Source organism: Trichechus manatus, unplaced genomic scaffold (assembly GCF_000243295.1).
Source record: "Trichechus manatus latirostris isolate Lorelei unplaced genomic scaffold, TriManLat1.0 scaffold00075, whole genome shotgun sequence".
NCBI lineage: Eukaryota > Metazoa > Chordata > Mammalia > Sirenia > Trichechidae > Trichechus > Trichechus manatus.
In genome coordinates this window covers 6,557,292-6,583,428 of record NW_004444011.1, presented here as the reverse complement: position 1 = coordinate 6,583,428, position 26,137 = coordinate 6,557,292, and the positions used below count along the sequence as shown (strand labels likewise).

At 33.2% G+C, this 26,137-nt stretch overlaps 1 protein-coding gene across 8 annotated transcripts in view; it reads right to left on the bottom strand.

Moving 5' to 3' along the window:
• The window catches only part of DNAJC1 (DnaJ heat shock protein family (Hsp40) member C1), a 343,339-nt gene that overhangs the window by 214,070 nt on the left and 103,132 nt on the right, over positions 1 to 26,137 (bottom strand). For 7 of the 8 annotated variants that reach the window (XM_023735039.1, XM_004380540.2, XM_023735041.1 and 4 more), the window contains 5 exons: positions 12,956 to 13,057; positions 12,640 to 12,686; positions 5,851 to 6,016; positions 4,890 to 4,987; positions 3,858 to 3,951 (listed from right to left, as the gene is read on the bottom strand). In XM_023735039.1, the coding sequence (XP_023590807.1) occupies positions 3,858 to 3,951; positions 4,890 to 4,987; positions 5,851 to 6,016; positions 12,640 to 12,686; positions 12,956 to 13,057 (507 nt within the window). Of the gene's footprint in view, positions 1 to 3,857; positions 3,952 to 4,889; positions 4,988 to 5,850; positions 6,017 to 9,153; positions 9,317 to 12,639; positions 12,687 to 12,955; positions 13,058 to 26,137 lie in introns of those variants that run through there. The other variant, XM_023735046.1, reaches the window with a different exon arrangement.

Here is a 26,137-nt window from a genome sequence, read left to right as displayed (position 1 = left end):
ACTACTGTTGAGTATTTTCTGACCATTTAACAGCCATTATGTATTTTAACTCTCCCAATCCTCACAATACAGACGTATCTTTGACAAATGCGTGTGATGAAAATAGTTCGTTATACTATTAATTAATTGTGTTTTTGTCTAAATGTCCTTTATAGGCTTATCATAGCAGACTTGTCTGGTAGAATATAAATTCATAAATGGGTATATTCAGAGTTTGGAGACCTGGGATATAATCGTAGATGATAGTAATGAATTATGTGATATTGTCTTTAAAAAAAAAAAAAAAGCAGTTTTACAATGTGATCCTCATCTTTTTCAGCCTTAACACAGTATGATTATATGGAAAGTACTGTATCTACAAAATTATCTTTGCAAACTACCTAGGACACAAAGTGGGCACTTAACTGTTAATGTTAAGTGTCTATTCATCTTTCAAGACCCAGTTCAAGTGGCTCCTCGTGTTAGTCTTCCTTGGTCATCCTAAAGAGAGACAATCTTACTTTTCTGGACATCTTCAGAAGTCATTTTTTATGCTACACATGTGAGGCTTATATACCACATTGTATCACAATTATTTTAATTCATGTTATAACCTCTACCTGACTATGAGGTTCTAGAAGGCACAGTCACCTCTAAGCCAGTACTGCCTTGTACTGATCATGTGTTTAATAAATTTTTATTGAACTCATAGAACTGTTTTTCTAAACATATGACCAGAAGACTTATACATCAAATATTGATATAACTATTCTCATCTGTGATTTAGCAGAGAGGATAGAAAAGAATTTAGATAGGCTAAGCAAGCAATAGAGTTTTCTTAGGGATCTTAGATGCTAAGCAATAAATAGTGAACTTCGGCGCATAAGCTAAGTCAGAACTGCCACTTCTCCCAACCCTACTAGATAACCATATATGTGTGTGAAGCTGAGTAAAGGAAACAGTATTTATAGGAAGAATAGAAAGGGAAGAAGGTGGGGAGGAAAGAGTTGTTGGTATGAGAATGACAAGATTTGGGTACAGATTATGCCAGTATAAAGGTCACTTGCTGGAAATCTCTGATCCTCCTACTTTTAGTTTGAACCCTGTTTCTTATCCAATAGCTACATACTGACAAAAAATATTTGCAGCTCAGTTTTACATGAACTTTCCATGAAATTCAGGGGGGTTCATACACAGAAGTAAAACCCTCTTAGCTGATGTCTGCTGAACTAACTTGCTGTATGCTTATCAAGAGTTGACTGTGTTAGCTCTTAACCCTGTTTATGTCAGTGATACTTGTGACTGTAATTACATGGGTCAACTAAATATTATATAAAAAAGATGAAATGTGAATAGAAAATGAGAGTTGTTTCTATGAAAACCAAGTTGAATGCTTCGGAAAGCTCAGTAAAAGAGCTGCTAAAAATGGTGTTTACTAGATGTGAGTTAATTATCAAAGACTGGGGAGAAATCATAAAAAACTACTAGGGATTATACACTTATATATTGCTTCCCAAGAATCAAGTTTGATTTCTTCTTTAAAGAAAGTAAGACTGCAAATATGTCTTTAAAGAAACCAAGACAGATAACTAACTCTAATCAATGGACTCCTATTTTAAAACAAAACTTTGGCCCTGTATCACAAGAGTGGTAAATAAATACGAAGTAGCTGCTTTAAATGCTTAAGGTTGTATCATTTTTTATACTTAGAGCTTTACAAATTTTACAAATTTACAAATTTACAAATTACCAATCCAGATTGCTTCAGGTTAAGAAGGCTTCTTCTATATTTCACGAATATCTTATTTAAGAAGATCCCATAGAACTCAATTAATACAAAAGCCACTGCAGACTTAAGAAAAAGCAGACAAAAATCTAATCCTAACAGCAACTATCCAGCATTGTTTTGTTGATGGCTTTGAAAAGGTATAGGTTTATCAATCAAAAATACTTTCACTATTACCATCTGTGTCAGAAAACGTCCATTACTATCCATTACATTATTTTCTGAGTGAACACCAGAAAAACTAATTTTATGTCCCTAAAGCAAGATTAAAATATCAAGTACTTGCTTTACAAAAGGAAAATCATTTTATTTTTCTTCTATGAATACATTTGTCAAAAAATAATTAAAACAAAATTTAAAAATTAGATTTATAAAGATTTATAAAATTTAACTTGTAACACCTAATGCCTAGCATCTCAAAACTGAAAGGCAACAGGTACCCTGAAGTAAAAACTTCAAAAAGTAAACTGCTCAAACAGTTTAAGAAAGTACAGTTTCTAAAGAGACTAAAAAGAGTTTTTAATAAAATTCTGTTTTTAAATATTTTCTACAAATTTATGATGAGGCAAAACAATCAATCTGTTGGGTTTAAATATCACAGGGAGATAATTTAGAACAATAAATTATAAATTTAAACCATCATAAAATATTGGTTCTATTTTCACATGTTAGCCTGCAATACTAACCAAGAAAAATGTTAATTTTCCCAAATAAACTTTACTTCAAAGTACTCACATTAAAATTATAAAGAAGCATTTAACATTGACATGTTATATGATACTCTATTTATACTGCCTCATGACTACATTTGTTAAATCATCTATACTCTGCTTTACCTACCACAGATTCTAAAGCTGGCAAGAAATAACCAGACTTAAATGTAACAAAATCTGCCCTGAAATATCTTTCTATCATATCATCTCATAAACATATGAGTATGATAAATATACTTTCCCTCTTGCTTACTAAGTCTTACAGACATAGCACACAGCATTGTGTTTATTCAAATAAACATGCTAAACAACTTAAAAACAAAAGCTTTTAAATTACCCAAATACTTCAATCTTTATTACCTGCAAATAATATACAAGACTCTGTAAGCAATAACTATTATGGTTAACCATTTTGATGAAAGAACTGATCATTTCTTAAAGGTCAAAAAGAAGCACACCACTGACATTTAGTTCATTTTCCCTTGAAATATAAAATGTTCATTATGAAAAGAAAGGAGAACAACATGCAGAAGTTGAACTCATTCACTTCCTTAAATGATTAGGAAAAACAGCTCTGATACATGAATATAAAAGTGGGTAGAACTGGGTAAAAATTATCTGGCCCTCTAACTTAGAAACATCTATTTTCTGAAATGAAGCATTCCCCCTCCCCCAAAATTACAATCTCAAAGGAACTCAAATTTTGTACACCAGAAAGTGTTATATATACTTTTAAATATGTTTATGAGTTGGGAACTTTCTAATCAGATACAATAATTAACATGATCAAAGCTATAATTTAATAAAATACACTTTAATGTGCTAAATGTAAAAAAATTAGAAAAATTGCCATATTTAGTTGTTTGATCATCAAGACTAAGTAGAAACAGAAACTTGGATTACCAATATAAGATAAAAATATACTTTATGTCATTTAAATTTTCAAATAAAATGGAAAGCAACATATATTTCTGAATAAATGAACAGATATTCATGTAAAGTTTTATACTATGTATTAAAATAATGGGAGACCAGCTACTTGAGTCGTGTTCATTTTACTGGACATGCCTTAAATGATAACAGTGGATTAAATTTTTATTGCTTTTATGTCTGTCCTAAAGATGGTATTGTTTTTCCTTTTTCAGTGTCTTTAAGGTGTTCTATAAGCAATATAAGAGAAAGTCATAGGTATAGATACCTAAATAATTTTAGAACTATTCTAAATTAGGTTTACATTTATATAGATACTACTCAATTCAATCAACATTTTGAAGCAACCACTGCATATCAGTATTCAGACAGCAGACGCTGGGCATAAATTATCACGCGAATAATTAAAATGAAAGCATCTAATATTAAATGAAAGAAGTATATTTTACCTGGATTAAATGAGGCAATGCTTTTAGGGTAAGGCAGAACCAAATTCCCAGCTTGCATGGAAGCAAATCATGCCATTGTGGTTTTGTCAGCAATCTAAAGAAAAAATGGGAAACTTTAAAATAGCAAAATATATACAGAAAGTTGGGAGACAAATTTTTTTTATAAAGATCATAAATTCTTTTTTCTAATTCCTATTTCAACAAAAAATGAAGAAACTGTTTAATAAAATACTGACGACAGTTATCACTTAATCTGTTATTCTATATCATAAAATATAGAAATTTAAAAATGCAATATATACAGCAAGTAAAAGAATGTAGGCTACGGTTTTAGGGAAAGAGGCTCCTAATCAAATTATAAACATAAAAAACAAAAATCCTCTTTCTAACCTGGACTTTTCATCACTTCTGCAAAATGAATTTCTTAAAATCTTATGATTATTTCAGCTATAAAAGACTATCATCATTCTAAAATGTGACAACCAGATATGAGGATTGTAGCATAAACAAACCAATACATAAAAATTAATGTCATTTGCACTTCACTGAATCATTACTCACTGATGTCATCAGAAAAATCTCTGATCTCCATCTCACTTTGATCCAGTTCATGCCCTGCTGTGTGAACTATTTAAACCTTTTACTTCTTTCTATGAATCAATAGAAGAAATGGTGGTATCTTTTAGAGTATATGTACTGCATATTACTGCGCCTCTACATATTGTCACTTCTGAGCTAAACACCTTCAAAGTGACAGATTCTTCCATTAATATTTTGTTTTTAAAGTTCATTATAAAAATTTCAAACTCCACAAGTTTGGGGTTTATATTATTTAAATATACATTAAGACTTTACAAGGGGATAAACCTGTTAATTTTTGCTTAAGATTAGTTTGTTTAATAAACTATGGCACATTATTAGTCTTTTATAAACCTACTACAAATGTAAACGTTAGCATATCTGAAATGAATATAGAGCAAAAATATATTTTTAAACAGTTTCAAATTATAAAATATTTTTATATACTCCCACCTTTCATTTTTTTCTGAAGCACCAAGTTTTGATGCATCCACACTCTTCCCGCCTGTCTTTTTTTTCTTTTCTCTCTTTTTTCTACTAAGCAGTTCATCCTTAATGCAGAAAGACTTATGGTTACAGATTATCATTAATATGTACTCTTCAAATGTTATCAAGACTCTTCTGTGAAGGGCAAACATTACAGAGGAACATTTACGCAAATGTATGTAGGGTCCAATATGATTAAATAAAATCATCAATCTTTAACAATAACTGTTGCCATGGTATCCAGTCCTTAAACACACATGAAGTTCAGCATTGTCAGTCAGATGTATCTCCATAGCAATCAAAGTTCTCTAAGCAGAGAAAGCATTCAACTTACTTTTTCTCATTCATTCAACTTTCATAATGTCACTTCAAAAAGAAAGGGTAAACAGGTACTAATTCATGAATACTGACGTTTGATTATCTTTAATGTATAAACAAGAATCCACAGCATAATAAACTACAGAGCAGTGTATTAGATTAAGGAATGTATACAAAAATTTTAACCAACGCATCTGAAATTATAATACTCATTTGAAATCTTATTTTTAAAGTAAACATTCATTATATAAGGACCTGTGACATAAAAATTTCTAAAATTATTCTTACATTAAAAATTTTTTTTCTATTTGAAAGGTGAAAATTAAGAAAACATGGCTCCTACCTTCTAATTTTCAGCTAGATATTTGGGCCTTCACAAAGTTTTATAACAGATTCAAATGCCACATTTTTAAAAAGAAGGTTATTTTCTTCTTATTTCATGAGTTCCTCTTTACTTAGAAATATATCCAAGACTAAATATTGAACACAAATTATTAGAAAGAGGAGTTCATATAGAAATATTGAAAAATTTATAGGTTGAAAAAGAAATGCCTGAAATTTCATATAAAATTAAGGATAGTAGATCATTTGATTTATTACCAATACTTACCAGTTGTTTTTCCAGGTAGATTGACCAAACCACAGCATAATGACCTACTGTGAGAATAATGAACAAGAGTAATGCCAGCTCAGCATTGCTCATTTTTCTCACCCGCCGGTAGTAGAATACAGGCTGTCGCCAATCTGGAAGTCCATTGATCAGAATATCATCATACCTACAGTAGCAAATATAACAGTTTTTCATAGGGAGTTTAAAATAAAAACAAACAAAAAATTATTTCTCCTATATTTAAAAAGAGGAAACTGAAAAGAATTTCTCCAAAACACCTAATATTTATATAGATTACCTACATTACAATGTCTAGTAAATTTGGAACACTGTATATAGATCCAGTGACAGATAATCTTCAAAGTACACAGTAATCTACTGTGAGTACCAGACCTTGTGTTTTTACAGAACCCCAATGAGGTAACTCCTGGAATGACATCTAAACTAAAGGAGTCATGTATTCTTATCTGTCACAGTGTAAAGACACCGTCATAGAAGTCAGCAACAAAAGGAAGGATTTCAATGGAAAAAAAATGAAGATAAGAGTTCCATTTGTTACCATGAATTACATATTAATTGAATCACAAATGCAGGATAAATTTTCTAGTCAGTGCTTTTATTTCTGTCCCCATAAAACGGTTCGAGGTTGAAATAGTTATACATATTATTTTATAAAAGCTTTTTAATGAGGTAAAAGCCTATAAAATGAGCACCTTTTAATTTTGTATTGCTCATATTCCTTTAGAAAATAAAATAATTACCAAATTAGAAAGAGAGGTAGAGACAACAAATGTTTATGCCAGATAGCTCAATAAAACTGTTTATTTGTAAACATTTAAATGGCAATTTCCTCATTTTTGGCTTTTTCTGGAAGAGGAGAATGTAACAAGTATATGCTTTCCTAGTAATGCATTTTAAACCAGCTTTCTTGCTACTACTAGGCTAAAAAAATTTACCTTAGAATAAAATTTCAACTGAAATAAAATTTACCTTCCAGACAGTTATGGAGGCAACTACTTCTAACATTAAAAATAAGGAGAAACACTTGAGGTAAAATTCAAAATGGTCACACACAAATACTGTATGTTCAGCACATATAACCTGTTAATCTTAATTGAACACAACTCATTAAATATTCTAATCACACTAATTCCAGAATTAAATCTACACTGAAAGGCCTAATTTGGTGCAACACATTGACCAAAATATTTTAATTAAAAATATTCTGAGTTAGTTGTAGGCCTAATTACAGGAATAGAAATAGGGCCTATATTGTCAGGCAGGTCAGCAGAACTCAGTAGTAGGTTTTTCTCAAGTAAATTGACCAATCTAGGAATAATAGCACAGCTGCTAAACTGCCAGTCTTGACATGTAAATCAATATAAATGCAACAACTGCAGTAGCTACTTTGGTAGTTATTAAATTGATACCTTGGAGACATGCTGAATAAAAATAGAGGGTTTATTACAGGCAACTTTTTTTTCTCTATAGAAAAATATTGGTTATAAATGTAAAATATATTTTCTTAACAAATCTAGAAAATCTGACCTTTAGGTCAACTTAAGTTATTGATAATGGTATCAAATCATAATAATCAATGTTCAAAGCAAAGGGTATTAATTTGTACTAGAATTGTAAAATGGCAAACTGTGTAATGTACACGAGTCTACAAATTAAAATATGGTTATGCAGTAGATGGACAATATTTGATGTTAAATATTTTCCCTTTTTAATATTATGGAAATTCTTAAATATTAATACCAAGATACAATAATATGATTTTATCAAAAGCTACCATTCCTATCCTCAAAAATTTATGTTTAAATCTATCTTGTAAAAATGAACTCATTTTAAATTAGAAATGGATTGGTAAAAAGTAGTGTAACACAATATTAAAACATCTGAATGAAGTCCAATCAAACTTAAGTCTTGAATTTATCCTAAATTCATAATCTACTTCAAATTTGTTGATTTTTAAAAAAAGGTGAACACAAAAAACATTTCCAGCAAATCTCTCCCATGTAATAACTTCATGTAAAATGTATGGTTATTAATAAAGAACATTTAAGAAAGTGGCAACAATTCCCTAATAGCATTATGAAGCATTAAATTTGCATTAGCTCTAAACTGTACTGGAAGAAAACATAGCTGAACTCACAGCTAACAATCTCAGATCAAATATTTTATCATCATTGCTGAAAATGCTATATATCTATTAAAAGCTACTATTTTCTACCTCATATACAAACTGTATTTCCTGCACAACCAAATTCAAGACAGCAAAACCTCATGCACTGAACACATTAAATAGAACAAGATATTTACTAGGTTATGTATGCCACTCTAAACAACAGTCTCCAAGGATTAAGCTTAGAATCAATGCTGTATTGACTTTATTATCAATGAACATTACGGCTCACACTACTAGCCATTTTAAGGGAAGACAGCTTCTATTACAGCTCACTTTTTAGAGTACATGCTGTTAAAAGACAAATTACTGCTTTCCTGAAGAAAAACTGAAAAAATAAAGAAATTTCTTAAAAAACACACAGATACTATTTTCATAAGTTACTTAAGAAAAAAAATACAGTATTGACAATATATAAAATTTAAAACATTATTTTTCTATATTTATATATGAAAAAACCTGTCACCATCAAGTTGATTCCAACTTATAGTGACCCTATAGGACAGAGAAGAACTTCCCCATAGGGTTTCCAAGGAGTGACTGGTAAATTCGAACTGCCCATCTTCTGGTTAGCAGCCAAGCTCTTAACTGCTGCACCACCAAGGCTCCATATTTAAACACATAACCCTGTTAAAATGTTCTGTAATTGAGTTATACAAACTGGTCTTAACTACTTATTAAAACCAGATTAAGAATGTATGTGTGTATGAATGTGTTACAAAAATACACATAAGTAAATCTCTATGATAAACACATCACTAGTGTAAAAAATCATAGGCTTATAAGACAATATCTTGGAAATTAAAACATAAATTAATTCCACACATTCAACATATGGTGTGTTTATTTCATTTGATTTTCTTCAAATATACAGGATGAATATAAAAAAACGGTCTCATAATCATTAGTGAGTTTTATACTGTAATCTATAATTCACCAAATATATCTAGTCTAACAAAAACTGGAAAACAAATAAAAGAAAATTTTATTTACCAGTAGGAAAAAAATTATGGAAACTTAAAACAGCATATTTTGAAATATAAAATAGTAATTATATAACTAAAATAAAAAATTTGTCTTATGAAAATAAGTATTGAAATAACTCTAGCATTTACCTAAATTGCAAATTTCCCATCATAGAAAGCTTGAATTTTTAGTTTAAACAATAATAACAACATGACTTCCATTTAGGTCACATTTTGAAGCAGGAAGTAAGTCTAGGTTAATTGATCGCTGTCTCTGCCAAAAGCTGTGGTACAGAGCACTTTACACATTGTACATAATAGATGTATTATATCTCCTAATTAGGGAAGAAAAAATAATAAAATAGATTTATTCTTAGATTAATGTTTATTTTGATTCAAACATATCTGTAATCTAATTTGAATAACCAGTTGATGAATTTGTAAAAGTTTAACACATAAAGGCTGAGATAATTTTACCTATATTTGTAAATAAAACATGATTTTATTTAGTAAATTGAAATATACATTCATCTTTTACAAATATAGCAACATAAAATAAATAAATTTAAAATTGCACAGCAAAAGAAAACTGATTAAAAATTTGTAAGACAGATTTTAAAATAAAAGCAAATATGTTATTATCAATAAACCACCATGTAGTGTATATCCGTAATGATTAATATCTACTCAGTACTTTATTGTGGCTAACACTCAGGGTACCTGTATAGAAATTTATGTAAGAACACAGATGGGCTGTTGTTCCCCATAAGCAAGTTAAGTAAGGAGGTTAGAAAAGGTTGGTATGTGAGGCTTCCTTACACTAACCAGGAAAATCTGTATATTTTTATGCTATATATAGTCTATGCGTTTGGTGGTGGTGGGGAGGGGAGGGTTTAAACAGTTTATTCACAATTGCACTTCTAGGATCTATTCATGTGAAATGGAAACATATGTCCACACAAAGAACTGCATGTGAATATTCACAGCAACATTATTCATCATAGCCAAAAAGTAAAACAACTCAAATGTCTATGAACTGGTGAATGGATAAACAAAAAGTAGTATATTCATACAATGGAATATTAGTCAGCAATACAAAAGAACGAAATATTGGTATGTGCTACAACATGGATGAACCTCAAAAACATAATGCAAAGAGAAAGAAGACAGATGTAAAGATGTCCAGATAAGAAATTTACTGAGACAGAAAACAAATCAGCGGTTGCCTGGGGCTGGGGGGTTAGAGTGGGGATTGCCTGCAAATGGGCTCAAGGAAATTTTTAAGGCAATAAAAATATTCTTAAACTGGATCAAGGTGATGGCTGCATAACACTGTCAGTTATTAAAAATCATTAAATTGTATACTTAAAACAGATGACTCACATGGAATGCAAATTATACCTAAAAAAGGTTGTTAAAAAGTTATCTGGTTTATTGGTTTATCTATTTCCTTTTCAACCAAAATTTACAGAACACATCTGATTTCAGTGTAAACACAATCATATAAGGAAATAAATAGGAAAATATGTCTATGATAACTTTCCAAATTGTAAATTACTGAAACACATTTAAAAGGATTTTTTATAAATATTTATAACAATTAAATAATTGTGACACTAAGGAGCATTTTTTTAATACCAGTAAGAGATGATCTTCTTTCAGAAGATAAAACTGACCATATGCTCTTTTTTTTTTAAAATTTTAAAGGCATTATAAATAATAGGTAATTGTCTGCAGAAGTGAGTTTTCCTGTATGTTTAAATACTCATAGGTCCACAGGCCTCAGGCACATGCTTTGGAGAAGTGATTCTCAGCTTGATTAGTTACGACTTTTGCCTCAAGGAAAACTGGTTACCAATGAGTTACTTGTGCCTCCAGGGGTATAAATACTACAGCTGTTTGCTTAACTGTCAGAACCATTTTTTTTTTACCAAGTGTCTAAAATAAATGCAAAGGGAACTAATCCTAAAATATGTTAGATAAGTCTATGCTAATGAAGAAACATTTTATATATATAATTATTTTAGTAATAAAAAGAAACTAATGAAAGAAATTGTTACAAAGTTTACTGACTTTCAAAATAAACAAAAAAAGGAGAAAATCTGATGCCAAAGATGTTGGGAGAGTAAATAAAGTTATCTTTACAGACACCTTCCTGATTTGTGAAACAAAACTAGGTGCTCACTGAGAGAAACCAACTAGAAAATACGCACAGAATGACCAACACTTCTTTCAACACACTTCTAGGATTCTTTCAGCGCTATGGGTTATCTCAAACCAGAGGAATGTCTGCTATGGTATCTGGACTAATAATGCCAGCCCTTGTTAGAAAGAAAAGAACACTTCAAGAGAATACCTTGAATCCTTTTTATACAATCTGACAAACTGAGGTATTCAAATTAAATAGTTAAAATGAAAACCAAGAGTGGTAGCTAATGTTTTAGGATATAGAATAATTCCAGATAATGCTTTTGAAGAAAGATTCAGAATGCCACATAGCATCATTTTGGGGGGTTTGTCTTTAAAATGTATTAGCCCACAGAGAGAGAGAGCGATTTTTAGTCTGGCTTTAGCCTAAAATCTCAAATCCCTAATTTTTTTTTAAAAAAAGGTACTCTACTACTGTAGGGCGACATATTTCAAACTGAGGATTATGGGCCACTAGTGTCTCATGAAATCATTTTAGTGGATCACAACCAGCACTGTTAAAAAAAAAAAGACTAGACTAGCTTAGAATAGAAAATATTAATCTGTGTGTGTGTGTGTGTGTGTGTGTGTATAGTGTGTGTATCCTGAGGCATAACGCAAAATGTACTTCTTACCATGGGTCTGAGTTTAAAAAACTCCGAAGCCCTCCGCAATAGTGTCTACATTTCACACATCAGTATGAGTAAAGGAAAGGGGCCTCTCTGCAATCTCTTAAGTCACTGGCACTATAAACCACTTTATCAATATATTACCACTCTTCTGAAAGGGGCACAGAGAAGTCTCAGAGTGAGAGGGCCACTTCTACTCTAAAGTTTAACTCTAAGCACAGAATCACTGGAGGAGAGTAAGGAAAGGAAGGAAGGCAAAAGAAATAGGAGAAAGAAGCAAATATATTTCTTCCACTCCTATCTTCTCAAATTTATACAAGTCTGTTCTCTCACTCTCAAACTGGTTTATTATTTTGAGAGTGAGGAAACATCAAGAAAAAGCACTAACTTGAATATCACTAACTACCTAATCACAAAACATTTAAGGAATAGGAAAAATAACAAAAAACCCCACCAAGCTCAAGCAGCAGCTTTCACCGATACGTTGAAAACGAATGGGCATTTGTTTGAAGTCAAGTTGCATTTGTATTTCACAGGGTATAGACACCCAAGTTAAAAATCTTATCTAATGAAGCCATGACTTGCTGGCTTTGACTCATGATCCAGAAGCCTCTAAGTACTGAATCAATCCAGTGAATATTTTCAATAGAAATTAACTCTGCTCTAAACACAGGTTTTAAAAACATTACACTTGTTGGAATTAACAAAAATAAATACTAACTTATAATAAATAAAATGTTTAATAAGACTCTTAATTCTTTCCTTTAAAAATTGATGCATGAAACTACATTTTAATTTAAAAGCAGTAACGAACACTCACCTCTGCCTCCGTTCATCATCTTTTAAAACTTCATAAATGGCCACCAGCTAAAACAGAAGCATTACTTTAAAATAAAAATACTCTCAAATATAAGAAATTACTTAGGAGTAACATGCACAAAATCCTATATAATATTCTAATTTAAAAAAATGCTGGTGAAAATTTATTAGTAGGAAATTGAATAAAAATATATACTTTCCATGTTTTAAAACTATTACTTCATTTTCAAATGGAAATATTCTACATATTTCTACCATAACATATTTACTTCTGCATTTGTCACAAAACATATATAATAACAGCATATTTCACTTACTTGTCTAAATTGAGTTTCTGCATTTTCATCTCTATTCTTATCTGGATGTAAAGTCAGTGAAAGCTTACGATATGCTTTTCTGATGTCTGCAGATGAAGCATCCTGGAAGTAGTGGGGGGAGGGGACAAACACAAAGCAAACTTTGTCAGAAAAAGAAATTCCCAGAACCTTGTTAAGGTCTGAGAAGACAGCCAACCAAGTGCAGGACCCGAGGCAATGTAATTTGAGCAATCAGTCTAACAACTAGGCTATGCAACTAGCCTGACCCACATGACTGAACAATTATTCAATCTAATTTGGCTCTCCTCTTAACTTTTCATTACCACGCAGTCATTTAAAGAAGACAGCATTTGCCAAAACTTTTCAAACACTTGCCTTCCTAAAATTAACCAATAAATCTTTTTTGGTAATTAAGAGATCAAAAAGAAACAAATTAAAAATTAATATATCTGTGTGTCTTCAAAGAAGGTCTTTATTTGAGAATCTTAAAGCCAATTTCTGAATCCCAGGCTTACCATATGTGGTTTCTTCAGGCTATAGAATCTCAATTTCACATGTCAAAAGCATGCCTATCTGAAGACAGTTAAGTTTGAATTTATCCAAAATAACTATAATTAGATAGTTACATACATTGTACTTGACATGTTTTCAGACTCTTAAAGGGTGTTTTCAATGTTGTCCAGTTTCCCTAGTCTAGTTTGCAGAAATAAATTTGCCTACTATTTATTACCGTTGTTAGCTGCCATGGAGTCCATGCTGACTCTAATATAGTTTAAATATATTTAAAAGGTCACTATAGCTCATGAAGAGTACTTTAGGTTAAGTGGATGTTAAAATTACATTTTATATAATCTTGTGTGCACAGCTAAGGCTAAAACCAGAGAACATGATCCTAAATAGCCAGTAGACAATAACTGACAATAACAAAGAACACACTGTTAAGCTGGGGTTTAAAACTTACTCTCTACTAAGTTTAAACTACAATAACTAACACTTTCATGTTGGGGACAAATGATAGTTAAGTTGCTTATTAAATTTTATCTCTTGCTTTATAACTGAATATTTGTCCAATTAATTTCCTAAAACTACTAAAAGCCTCAAAGGACTACAAAACAAAACAAAAATAAAAACTGTGTACCTGGGACTAAAGAGCTGTTAAAGAAAAAGAGTTGGGAGACAGACAAAGTGACACTATAATTAGTCTGTCAAGCTTTCCTTTATAAACTGTTATATTCATTACCAGTTTTCCGGGGCTTGTTGCTCTAGGCTATTGCTCTACTTAAAAGTTTCTACCTAAGTGTGAATATCTTTATGACTTGTGGAGGGGTGAAGAGCTATAAAATTAGCAGTGTAAGTTATGCAGGGTATGTGTTTATATTTTTCATTTTAATTTGCTTGATAAAATTAACGTTCTCTAAAAATTATACATAAAATATATTTTTGTACATTAAGCTATATGTAACATGATAGGAAAGGGTGATTATTTAATGGAAATCTATGATGTATTCTTTAGTTGAGTAAAGAGGTCAAGTGTCAAATGAATAACCATTTCCAACTGTGTATTTAATTTTCGATTTTATTAAATTGGGACTACATCATAGAGAAAAGTATTCCAAGTTAAGTAAGGAGGTTAGAAAAGGTTGGTATGCTAGACTTCCTTACACTAACCAGTGTAAGTAGATATATTAAACAATAACAGTCTATGTATTTTCTTCTGTGACAAAATTAATATATGCTCATATGCAGCATCTATGATCTACTGGAGAAAAAAAAACTAATAGTCACCTAACATTTCCCTGCTTTCAGTCTTGCCGTCCTGGTCCCATTTTTCTGCCAGAGTATTTACCCCTAATGCAAATGTAACCTGATGGCTCTCCTGCTTAAACCCTTCAGTAGCTCCCAAATGCCTTCATCATCTCACCTTTCCAACCTTTTTAGTCTAATTTCCCACCATCTTGCCCCATCTTCTCTCCACCATTCACCCAACATCCCTTTCCTCAGTCCCCCAGATCATTGTGCTTCAGGATGCAGTTTCCCAACTTAATGTTATTTTTCCCCCAGCTGCAGATACAGACAGACAGCTCTCTCCTGACTAAGAAACTGGCCTCTCGGGCTACACACAAACAGTGCCTGACTATTTTCCTCTTGAGAATCCTTCCAGTAGGTGTATTTCACCAATAAGTTCCAGCTAGAGTGGACAGAGGAGTCCTTGGGTGGTGCAAATGGTTAATGCATTCAGCTGCTAACAGAAAGATTAGAGGTTTGAGTCCACCCAAAGTTACCTCAGAAGAAAGGCCTGGTGATCTACTTCTAAAAAATAAGCCACTGAAAATCCTACGGAGCACAGTTCTACTATGACACACATAAGATTACCATGAGTCTCAATCAACTTGATGGCAACTGGCTGGTTGGTCTCGTATAAAACAATAATTACACATCTATGTCGTATAGGCACACAATTTATAAAGATGTAATCTGTCATAGTAACAGCATAAAAGAGGAAAGGGATAGAACTGTATATTAGCAAACTTTTTATATACTCTTTGAAACTAAGTACTAATCCAAACTAGACTGTTATAAATTAAGATATTAATTATAATCCATAGGGCAACCACTAAGAAAATAACCAAAATTTATATGGTAAAAGAAACAAAAGGAAATCAAAGTAGTACTTAAAAAATACATATCTACAACTGGAAGAATGTAATCAATGTCACTGAATTATACATGTAGAAATTTTTGAAACGGTGTATCTTTGACTATGAATATTTTCACCAAAAAAAAAAAAAGTCCTCCAAGGTCAAGAAAGGAGAGTGTTGACTTGTCGTGGGGTTTTTAACCAATGTCATAAAACAATATGTGTTTAATGAGAAACTATTCGTTCTGTAAACCTTCATCTAAAGTACAAAAAAATAAATAAATAAATAAAAATAAAAGACGGCAGTAATGGAGAAACTGAAGAACAAAAAAGACTTGACATACAGAAAACAACGAAATGGCAGAAGTCCTTCCTTATCAACAATTAACTTTAAATGTAAATAGATTAAACTCTCCAATTAAAAGGCAGAAATCAACAAAATGGATAAAAATAACATGACCCAGCTACATGCTGTCTACATGAAACTCACTTTAAATCCAAAGACACAAACAGATTGAAAGTGAAAGGATGAAAAAAGACATACTATGCAAACAGTACTTAAAAGAGAACTGGGATGGCAATACTACTATCAAACATAATAGGCCTTAACACAAAAGTTGGTATGCTAGGCTTCCTTACACTAACCAGTAGGAGTAAACTTACATGAATTTAGATTTCAAATGGATTCTTAGGTATAACACCAAAGCACGTAAAAAGAACAGCATATAACGATAAAAAGGTCAATCCATCAAGAGATAACAATAGTAATAATAATAATAAACACACAAGCACTTAACAACAGAACCCCAAAATATATGAAGCAAAAACTGACAGAATTTAAGGGAGAAATAGAGTTCAACAATAATAGTTGGTAACTTCAACACTCCACATTCAATAATGGATAGAACAATTGGAAAATCAGCAAGCAAAAAGAAGACTTGAACAACACTATAAACCAATTAGGCAACAGATATTTACAGAATACTCCAGCCAACAGCAAATTACACATTCTTCTCACGTACACATGGGACATTCACCAAGACAGACCATATGTTAGGTTACAAATCAAGTCTTAAAAAATTTAAAGAGATTAAAATCACACAAAGAATGTTCTCTAACCATATGAAATAAAATTAGGAATTAATGAGAAGTAAATTTGATAAAAATTCACAAATATATAGAAATTAAACAGCACATTCTTAAGCAGCCAACAAGTCTAAAGAAGAAATAAGGGAAATTAGAAAACAGTTTGATATGAATGAAAACTGCCAGTGTGTTGTCTACTTATGAGTTAATCGTGTACCTGTTAGAAGGCCATACTGAGTAACAGGCCAGAAAATTGTGCTCTAGTAGAATAAAACTGAAAAACTCTACAGAATTTTTTTCTTAATTATATTTAGAATGCTTGAGAACAAAACAGAAAAGATCATAAAATATCTGGCTTATATTACCAGTTGGGCATTTTCTTTTGAATTCATGCTTTCTGGAAGGTTTTAATGCACTAATGTTAAAAGTTAATTATAACATTTCTTTTTAACTTAAGAGGATTCAGAATTAGGCAACAACTAAATTAACTCATGATATTTAATTTTTAAAAAGTCAAAGAAGAAATCAGAGGGAAATCAGAAAATAATATGAATGAAAACAAAAGCAATAACATATAAAAACTTATGGGATACAGTAAAGGAGTGCTCAGAGTGAAATTTATAGCTGTAAATGACAATATAAAGAGAGAAGAAAGATATTAAATTAATAACATAATTTTTCACCTTAAGGAACTAGAAAAAGAGGAGTAAACTAAGCCCAAAGCAAGTAACACAAAGAAAATAATGAATATTAGAGCAGAGATAAATGAAATACAGAATAGAAAAACAATGGAATCAAAGTTTGTTCTTTGAAAAGATAAAAACAAAAATTGACAAAACCTATAGCTATAGGGTTGCTGTAAGTCAGAATCAACTCAACAGTAATGAGTTTTTGGTTTATAACTAGAGTGACCAAGAAAAAGAAGAATCAAATTATTAAAATAAAAAATAAAAGTGGGGACATTAATACTGACTTTACAAAAATGAGAATTATTAAGACATTACTATTAACAGGTGTATGGCCAAAATTAGATAACCTAGATGAAATGGACAAACACCTAGAAACACACAAACTGCCAAAACTGACTCACAAAGAAATGAAAATTTGAGTAAACCTGTAACAAGTAAATACATTGAATCAGTCATCAAAAAACTTTCAACGAAGAAAAGTTCAGGCTTCACTGGTGAATTCTATTAAATATTTAAAGAAAAATTAACACATACCCTTCTCAAAGCCTTAAAAACATAGAGGAGGAAGGAATGCTTCCTAATTTCATTCTATAAAGCCAATATTACCTGATGTCAAAGCCAAAGACATCACAAAAAATGAAAACAGACCAACATCCCTTTTGAATATAGATGAAAAAATTCTTAACAAATTTTTAGTAAGCCAAATGCATTAGCATGTAAAAAGGATGACACACCTTGACCATATAGGATTTACCCCCAGATACAAGGATAATGCATCATATCAATGTAATGTATCATTTATTATAAAATGAAGGACAAAAACCACATGATCGTCTCAGTGATGCAGAAAAAAGGCATCGGACAAAATCTAACACCCTTTCCTAATTAAAACATTCAATAAACTAGAAATAGAAGAGAACTTCCTCAATCTGATAAAAAGTACCTATGAAAAATCCAGGTGCCCTGGTGGCACAGTGATTAAGTAAGTGCTCGGCTGCTAACCGAAAGGTCAACAGTTCAAACTCACCAGCCACTCTGTGGGAGAAAGATGTGGCAGTCTGCTTCTGTAAAGATGACAGCCTTGGAAACCCTGTGAGGCAATTTTACTCTGTTCTATAGGGTCATTATGAGTCAGAATTGACAAGATGCAATGGTTTGTTTGTTTGTTTGTTTTTAATGAAAAATCCACAACTAATGTCATACTTAATCGTGAAAGACTGAAAAATTTCCCCCTAATATCAGTAACAAGATAAGGATGTCTGGTTTCACAACTTTTATACTGGAAGTTCTAACCTAATCAGGTAAAAAATAAATAAATAAAAGAATCCCAAATTAGAAAGGAAGAAGCAAAACTATCTCTATTTGCAGATGACACAAACTTATGTGTAGAAAATTCAAAAGAATACAGAGAACTACTGTTAGAGATAATAAATGAATTCAGCAAGGTTGTAGAATACAAGATCAACATTCAAAAATCAGTTCTATTTCTATATACGAGCAATGAAAAATCTGAAAATGAAATTTAAAAAAAAATTACATTTACAATAGCATCAAAAAGAACAAAATACTTAGGAATAAATTTAACAAAATAAGTGTAACACTTGTACACTAAAAACTACAAAACATCACTGAAAGAAATTAAAGAAAATTTACATAAATGGAAAGACATCCTGTGTTCATGGATTGGAAGAGTTAATATTGTTAAGAGGGCAATATTTCCCCAACTGATCTACAGATTCAGTACAATTCCTATGAAAATCCCACTCAGCATTTTCCAGAAATTGACATGCTGATCTTAAAATCCATATGGAAATAGAAGGGATTCAAAATAGCCAAAACAATATTGAAAAAGAAGACAAAGTAGGAAGGCTCACATGTCACTATTTCAAAACTTACTACAAAGCAATAGTAATCCAAACAGGGTAGTACTGATAGAAGGGTAGACACAGAGACAAATGGAGAGAATTGAGAGCCCAGAAATAAACTTCTACATCTGTGGTCAATTGATTTTCAACATGGATGCCAAGACCATTCAACACAGAAAGAACAGTCTCTTCAAAAATGATGTTGAGACAACTGGATTTCCACATGAAAAAGAATAAAGTTGGACCTTATCTCACATTGCATATAAAAATTAACTCAAAATGGATCAAAGGCCTAAATTTAAGAACTAAAACTACAAAAACTGTAGAAGAAAACATAGGAGTAAACTTACATGAATTTAGATTTCAAATGGATTCTTAGGTATAACACCAAAGCACAAGCAACGAAGAAAAAAAGTAGACATATTAGACTTCATAGAAATTCAGAACTCTTTTGCATCAAAAGATGCTATCAACAATATGAAAAGACAACATTCAAAATGGGAGGAAATGTTTGCAAATCATGTATCTATAAGGATCTAGTATCCAGAATATATAAAGAACTCTTGCATCCCTACAATAAAAAGACAAAAAATCCATTTAGAAAGTGAGAAAGGACTCAAATAGGCATTTCCCCAAGGAAGATATACGAATGGCCAATAAGCATGTGAAAAGATGCTCAACATCATTAGTCATTAGGGAAATGCAAATCAAAACCACTTCATACCCACTAACTAAATAAATAACCCATTGCCATCGAGTTGATTCTGACTCATAGTGACCCTATAGGAGACAGGAGAACTGTCCCATAGGGTTTCTAAGGAGTTGGTAGATTCGAACCGCCAATCTCTTGGTTAGCAGCCAAGCTCTTAACCACTGTGCCACCAGGGCTCCTAGGATAGCTATAATAAAAAAAATGGGAAATAACAAGTGATAGCAAGGATGTGAAGAAACTGGGTTGCTCATATACTGCGGATGAAAATGTAAAATGGTACAGCCATTGTGGAAAACAGTTTGCTGGTTCCTCAAAGTGTTAAACATGGAATTACTGTATATCCCAGCAATTCAGCTCATCAGCATGTACCCAAGAGAAATGAAAACAGGTGTTTAAACAAAAACTTGTCCACAAATGCTCATAGCAGCATTATTCACAACAGTTTAAAAGTGGAAATAACTCCCAAAGTCCATCAATGAATGGATGAACAAATGTGGCATATCCATACACTGAAATATTATTAAGCTATAAACCAGTTAAACCTTGAAAACAGTATGCTAAGTGAAAGACGTCAGACACAAAAAGCCACATAATATATGATTCCACCTATTTAAAACATTCAGAATAGACAAATCCATACAAACAGAAAGCAGATTAGTGGTTAACAGGGGCTGGGAGAAGTGGGAAATGGGGAGTTACTGCTTAACGGGTATGCGTTTTTTTGGAGGTGATGATTTTGGACAAATTACCTACCTTCATTAGGAAACGGTGTTGGATTTTGTCCAACGCTTTTTTTCTGCATCACTGAGATGATCATGTGGTTTTTGTCCTTCATTTTATAATAAATGGTGTATTACATTGATATGGTGCATTATGCTTGTATTTGGGGTTATATTCTATTTGTTCAAGGTATGTAATCCTTTCTACATGCTTATGCATTTGGCTTACTAGAAATTTGTTAAGTGTCAGTTTTCTCATCTGTAAAATAGGGATGATAATGTTACAACATCTAAAAGATGTCTAAATGAGATATGTCTATAATGTGTTTATCAAAGTGTCTGGCACATATTAAGGGCTCGATAAATGCAAGTTGTTGTTATGCGTAGGCTAGAAAGTGACCATTTCTCCTTTCATTTTAACACCTGGCAAATCTGTCTTGCAGTTCACTTGGATTCATATTTCAGATAATGAGGACTAGGAAACTGATGAGATACTTCCTGCTTTGCGGGCCAAATAGCCTCTGTTGTAACTACTCAACTCTGCCACTGTAGCACAAAAGCAGCCACACACAATACAAAACAAGTCCATGTGGCTGTGTTCCAAAAGCCTTTATTTACAAAAACAAGTGGTAACTTGATTTGGCTCAGTGTATGCAGTCTGTCAACACCTGCTGTATACGAACAGATTGCCAATAATCTAAAACTCATTCTATTTATCGTCTCTCAGCATATGTAAAACCCACCTTTCTAGGTTTACCAGGTAGTAGAAAAATCCATGGCTAGTCAACCAAAACAAAAATCAGAAGACCCAGTGGCAAAGCAGTCCTACTAACACAATAATCAAAGTCTATAACAGTCATCCAGTTTTTCGTTATTAATATGAAAGGTAAAAAATGATAGAAAAAAGAAATGCAGAGGGTAGGGCCAAGATGACAGAGTAGTCAGACGTTTCCAGTGGATGCTCTTATAACAAAGACCCCAAAAAACAAGTGATTCGATTATATACGGCAATCTGGGAGCCCTGAACATCAAAGGCAGAGTTGAGGAACCGGATTGAGTGGCGGGGGAGGGAGAGACGGTTCAGAAGCAGCGAGGAGTTGCCAGATTTGACCCGGCAAGAACCTGCGCCCTTCAGGCCTGATCAGCTCGAGGTGCAGGCAAGCAGCTGTGCATGGGAGGCAGGTTTTCCGCATCGGGAGAGACCCAGTACCAGAGACTCTACATGGCCACCCACAACCAGTGAAAAGCAGCCCTCCACGAAAGATAAGTAATTGCGTACAGCTTACCATGCAGATCAAAAACACACCCCTTAGGGAAAAAACTCTCACCCATCTACCTCCCCACACCCTGCTCTGCACTGGGTACCAGACCAGCATCAGCAATTGTCGAGTAACCTGGGCCAGAAGTAGGATCTCTTACATGCCCGGAGCCATCCTCCCTGCCTCGGAGAGTGAACAAATTAACAAACGGGAAAAAATAAACTGCCGGCTCCCCTAAGCCAGGAATTCAGGGTAGACACAGCTCCTTTGACTAGGCACAGGCATACGGGATCCACGAACTCTGAGTGCCTTTCCCTCTGCAGAGACTTATGTGGGCCCATCTCAACAGCAGAGGCCCTCATTACCGCAGTACAACAGGGTATATACCAGAACTCTAACTTCAACTGTTTCAGCTGTAAAGTGGCAGGTTCTTGACATATGACACTGCTCTGCCCATTAAGATGGGTCTTCAACTACCCACATCAGGGGCCTGAGGACAGGTGACTCCACCCACGCCACCTAGCCACCTGCGAGAGGGGCCCATGAATAAGAGGTGCCCCACAGTCCTTACAGCCAACAGCATTAGCGGCTCATAGTCTGGCTGCAAAACCCACTCACCTCTGTGCTCAAGGGAACAGGGACACGCCTTCCTCCTGGACACTCGGGGCTGGCTGTCAGCCCTCTGCCTTGTTCAGAGTGTGTCCCCCTGCTGCAGCCAGATGCCTGTGCCTACAACAATCACCCATGCCTGTCTAGGACCATGAGAGCCTACACCACACTTGGTGGCTATCTACCTAGGCACTTGAGCTGAATCTATACAGGAAGAGTTGCTGGACTCTGAGCTCACATACCTAGTGACAGATCTGACCACCTGGTGACAGGACATTAGAGCTTCAAAGTTGCCAATAATCAAACTAGCTCATACAAGCAGCCCATTTGGGCATGTCAAAACAAAATAACAAGCTAGGACATGGTAAGCAAACATAAAATAAATAATTACAATAACTTATCCATGGCTCAGAGACAACAGTCAATATCAAACCACATAAAGAGGCAATCCATGATGGCTTCAACAAGCTCCCAAAATAAAGAACCTAGAAAGTTTCCAGAGGAGGAAAATTTTGGAATTACCAGAGGCAGAATACAAAACATTAATATACATAATTCTTCAATAAATTAAGAAGGAAATTAAGCAAAACACAGAACACACAATACAGGAAATTAAAAAGATTAGAGAAGAGCATAATGACAAATTGAACAGGCTGCAAAAATCCACAGAGAGACAGCAATCAGAAATTCAGAAGATTAACAATAAAATTTCAGAATTAGACAACTCAATAGAAAGTCATATGAGCAGAATTGAGGCAATGGAAGTCAGAATTAGTTAGAATGAAGATAAAGCACTTGACACCAACTTATTTGAGGAAAAATCAGATAAAAGGATTAAAAAAAAAATGAAGAAACCCTAAGAATTCTGTGGGACTCTATCAAGAGGAACAACCTACGAGTGATTGGAGTATCAGAAGGGATAACAGAAAATATAGAGAGAATTGTTCAAGATTTGTTGGCAGAAAACTTCCCTGATATCGTGAAAGATGACAAGATATCTATCCAAGATGCTCATCGAACCCCACATAAGGAAGATACCAAAAGAAAGTCATCAAGACATATTATAATCCAACTTGCCAAAACCAAAGATAAAGAGAGAATTTTAAGAGCAGCTAGGGATAAATGAAAAGTCATCTACAAACGAGAATCAATAAGAGCTCGGACTACTCAGCAGAAAACTTGCAAGCAAGAAGGCAATGGGATGAAATATATAAAGCCTTAAAGGAAAAACACTGCCAGCCAAGAAATATATATCCAGAGAAACTGTCTCTCAAATATGATGGTGAAATAGGGCATTTCCAGATAAACAGAAGTTTAAGGAATTTGCAAAAAACAAACCAAAATTACAAGAAATACTAAAGGGAATTCTCCGGTTAGAAAATCATTAACATCAGATAACAACTCAAGACTACAACACAGAACACAGCAATGAGATATCAACTCAGATAGGGAAGTCACAAAAGGAAATTAAAGGTAAAACACTGAAAATAGGGAAACAGATGTCAATATGTAAAAGATAACAACATTAAAACAAAAAAGAGGGACTTAAAAAAGATTTTTCATATGGAGAAGTGAAGGCGATATAAAGAAATAAAAGACTAGCATAAACTTAGAAAAATAGGGGTAAATATTAAGATAACCACAAAGGAAACTAACAATCCTACAAGCGAAAATAAAAAACTAGAAAAATATAAAGACTAAGCAAACACAAAATCATCAACAATGAAAAAGATGAAAAGAAAACACATAAAAGAAAAATGGCTCAGCACAGAAAATTAAGTGGATCAAAGAAACTGTGTACAACACACAAAAAAAGACATCAAAATGAAAGCACTAAACTCCTACCTATCAATAATTACACTAAATGTAAATGGACTAAATGCGCCAATAGAGAGACAGAGAGTGGCAGATTGGATTAAAAAAACATGATTTGTCTATATGCTGCCTACAAGAGACACACATTAGACTTAAAGACACAAACAAACTAAAACTCAAAGGATGGAAAAAAAATATATCAAGCAAATAACACTCAAAAAAGAGAAGGACTGGCAATATTAATCCCTGACAAAACAGACTGTAAAGTAAAATCCACCAAAAAGGACAAGGAAGGATACTATATAATGATTAAAGGGTCAATACACCAGGAGAACATAATTATAATAAATATTTACGCACCAACAACAGGGCTCCAAAATAAATAAAACAAACTCTAACAGCACTGAAAAGAGAGATTGACAGCTACACAATAGTAGTGGGAGACTTCAACACACCACTTTAGGTGAAGTACAGAACATCCAGAAAGAGGCTCAACAAACACACAGAAAGCTAAATGCTACAATCAACCAACTTGATCTCACAGACATATACCGAACACTACACCTAACAGCAGCCAAGTATACTTTCTTTTCCAATGCACGTGGAACATTCTCCAGAACAGACCACATATTAGGCCATAAAGGAAGCCTTAACAAAATCCAAAGCACTGAAATATTCCAAAGAATCTTTTCTGACCATAAGGCCATAAAAGTAGAAATCAATAACAGAAAAAGCAAGGAAAAAAATCAAACACGTGGAAACTGAACAACACCTTGCTCAAAAACTATTGGGTTATAGAAGAAATTAAGGATGGAATAAAGAAATTCATAGAATGAAACGGGAATGAAAACACAACCTAGCAGCACCTTCGGGACACAGCAAAAGCAGTGCTCAGAGATCAGTTTATAGCAGTAAATGCACACATCCAGAAAGAAGAAAGGGCCATAATCAAAACATTAACCCTACAACTGCAACAAGTAGAAAGAGAGCAGCAAAAGACGCCCTCTGGTGCCAGACGAAAGTGAATAATGAGAATTAGAGCCAAATTAAATGAAATAGAGAATAGAAAAACATTGAAAAGAGTTAACAAGACCAAAAGCTGGTTCTTTGAAAAGATCAACAAAATTGATAAACCACTGCCCAAACTGACAAAAGAAAAACAGCAGAGGAAGCAGATAACACGCATAAGAAATGAGATGGCTGATATCACAGCTGACCCAAACGAAACTGAAAGATTCATAAAAGAATGCATTGAAAAACTCTACTGGAATACATTTGAAAATCTAGAGGAAATAGACAAATTTCTAGAAACTCACTACCTACCTAAATTAACACAAACAGAGATAGAACAACTAACTAAACTCCTAACAAGAGACTGAAAAGGTAATTTAAAAACTCCCAACAAAAAAAAGCCCTGGCCTGGGGGCCCGGGGACCATGCTTTCAGAGGACATCTATGTCAATTGGCATAATAAAGCTTATTAAGAAAATCTTCTGCATCCTACTTTGGTGAGTGGAGTCTGGGGTCTTAAAAGCTTGCAAGCGGCCATCAAACATGCATCAATTGGTCCCAACTAGTTGGAGTAAAGCAAAACGAAGAACACCAATGACACAAGGAAAGTATTAGCCCAAGAGACAGAATGGGCCACATAAACCAGAGACTTCATCAGCCTGAGACCAGAATAACTAGATGGTGCCTGGCTACCACCAATGAATGTCCTGACAGGGAACACAACAGAAGGTCCCTGATGGAGGCAGCAGAAGGATGGTGTGCAGAACTCAAATTCTAGT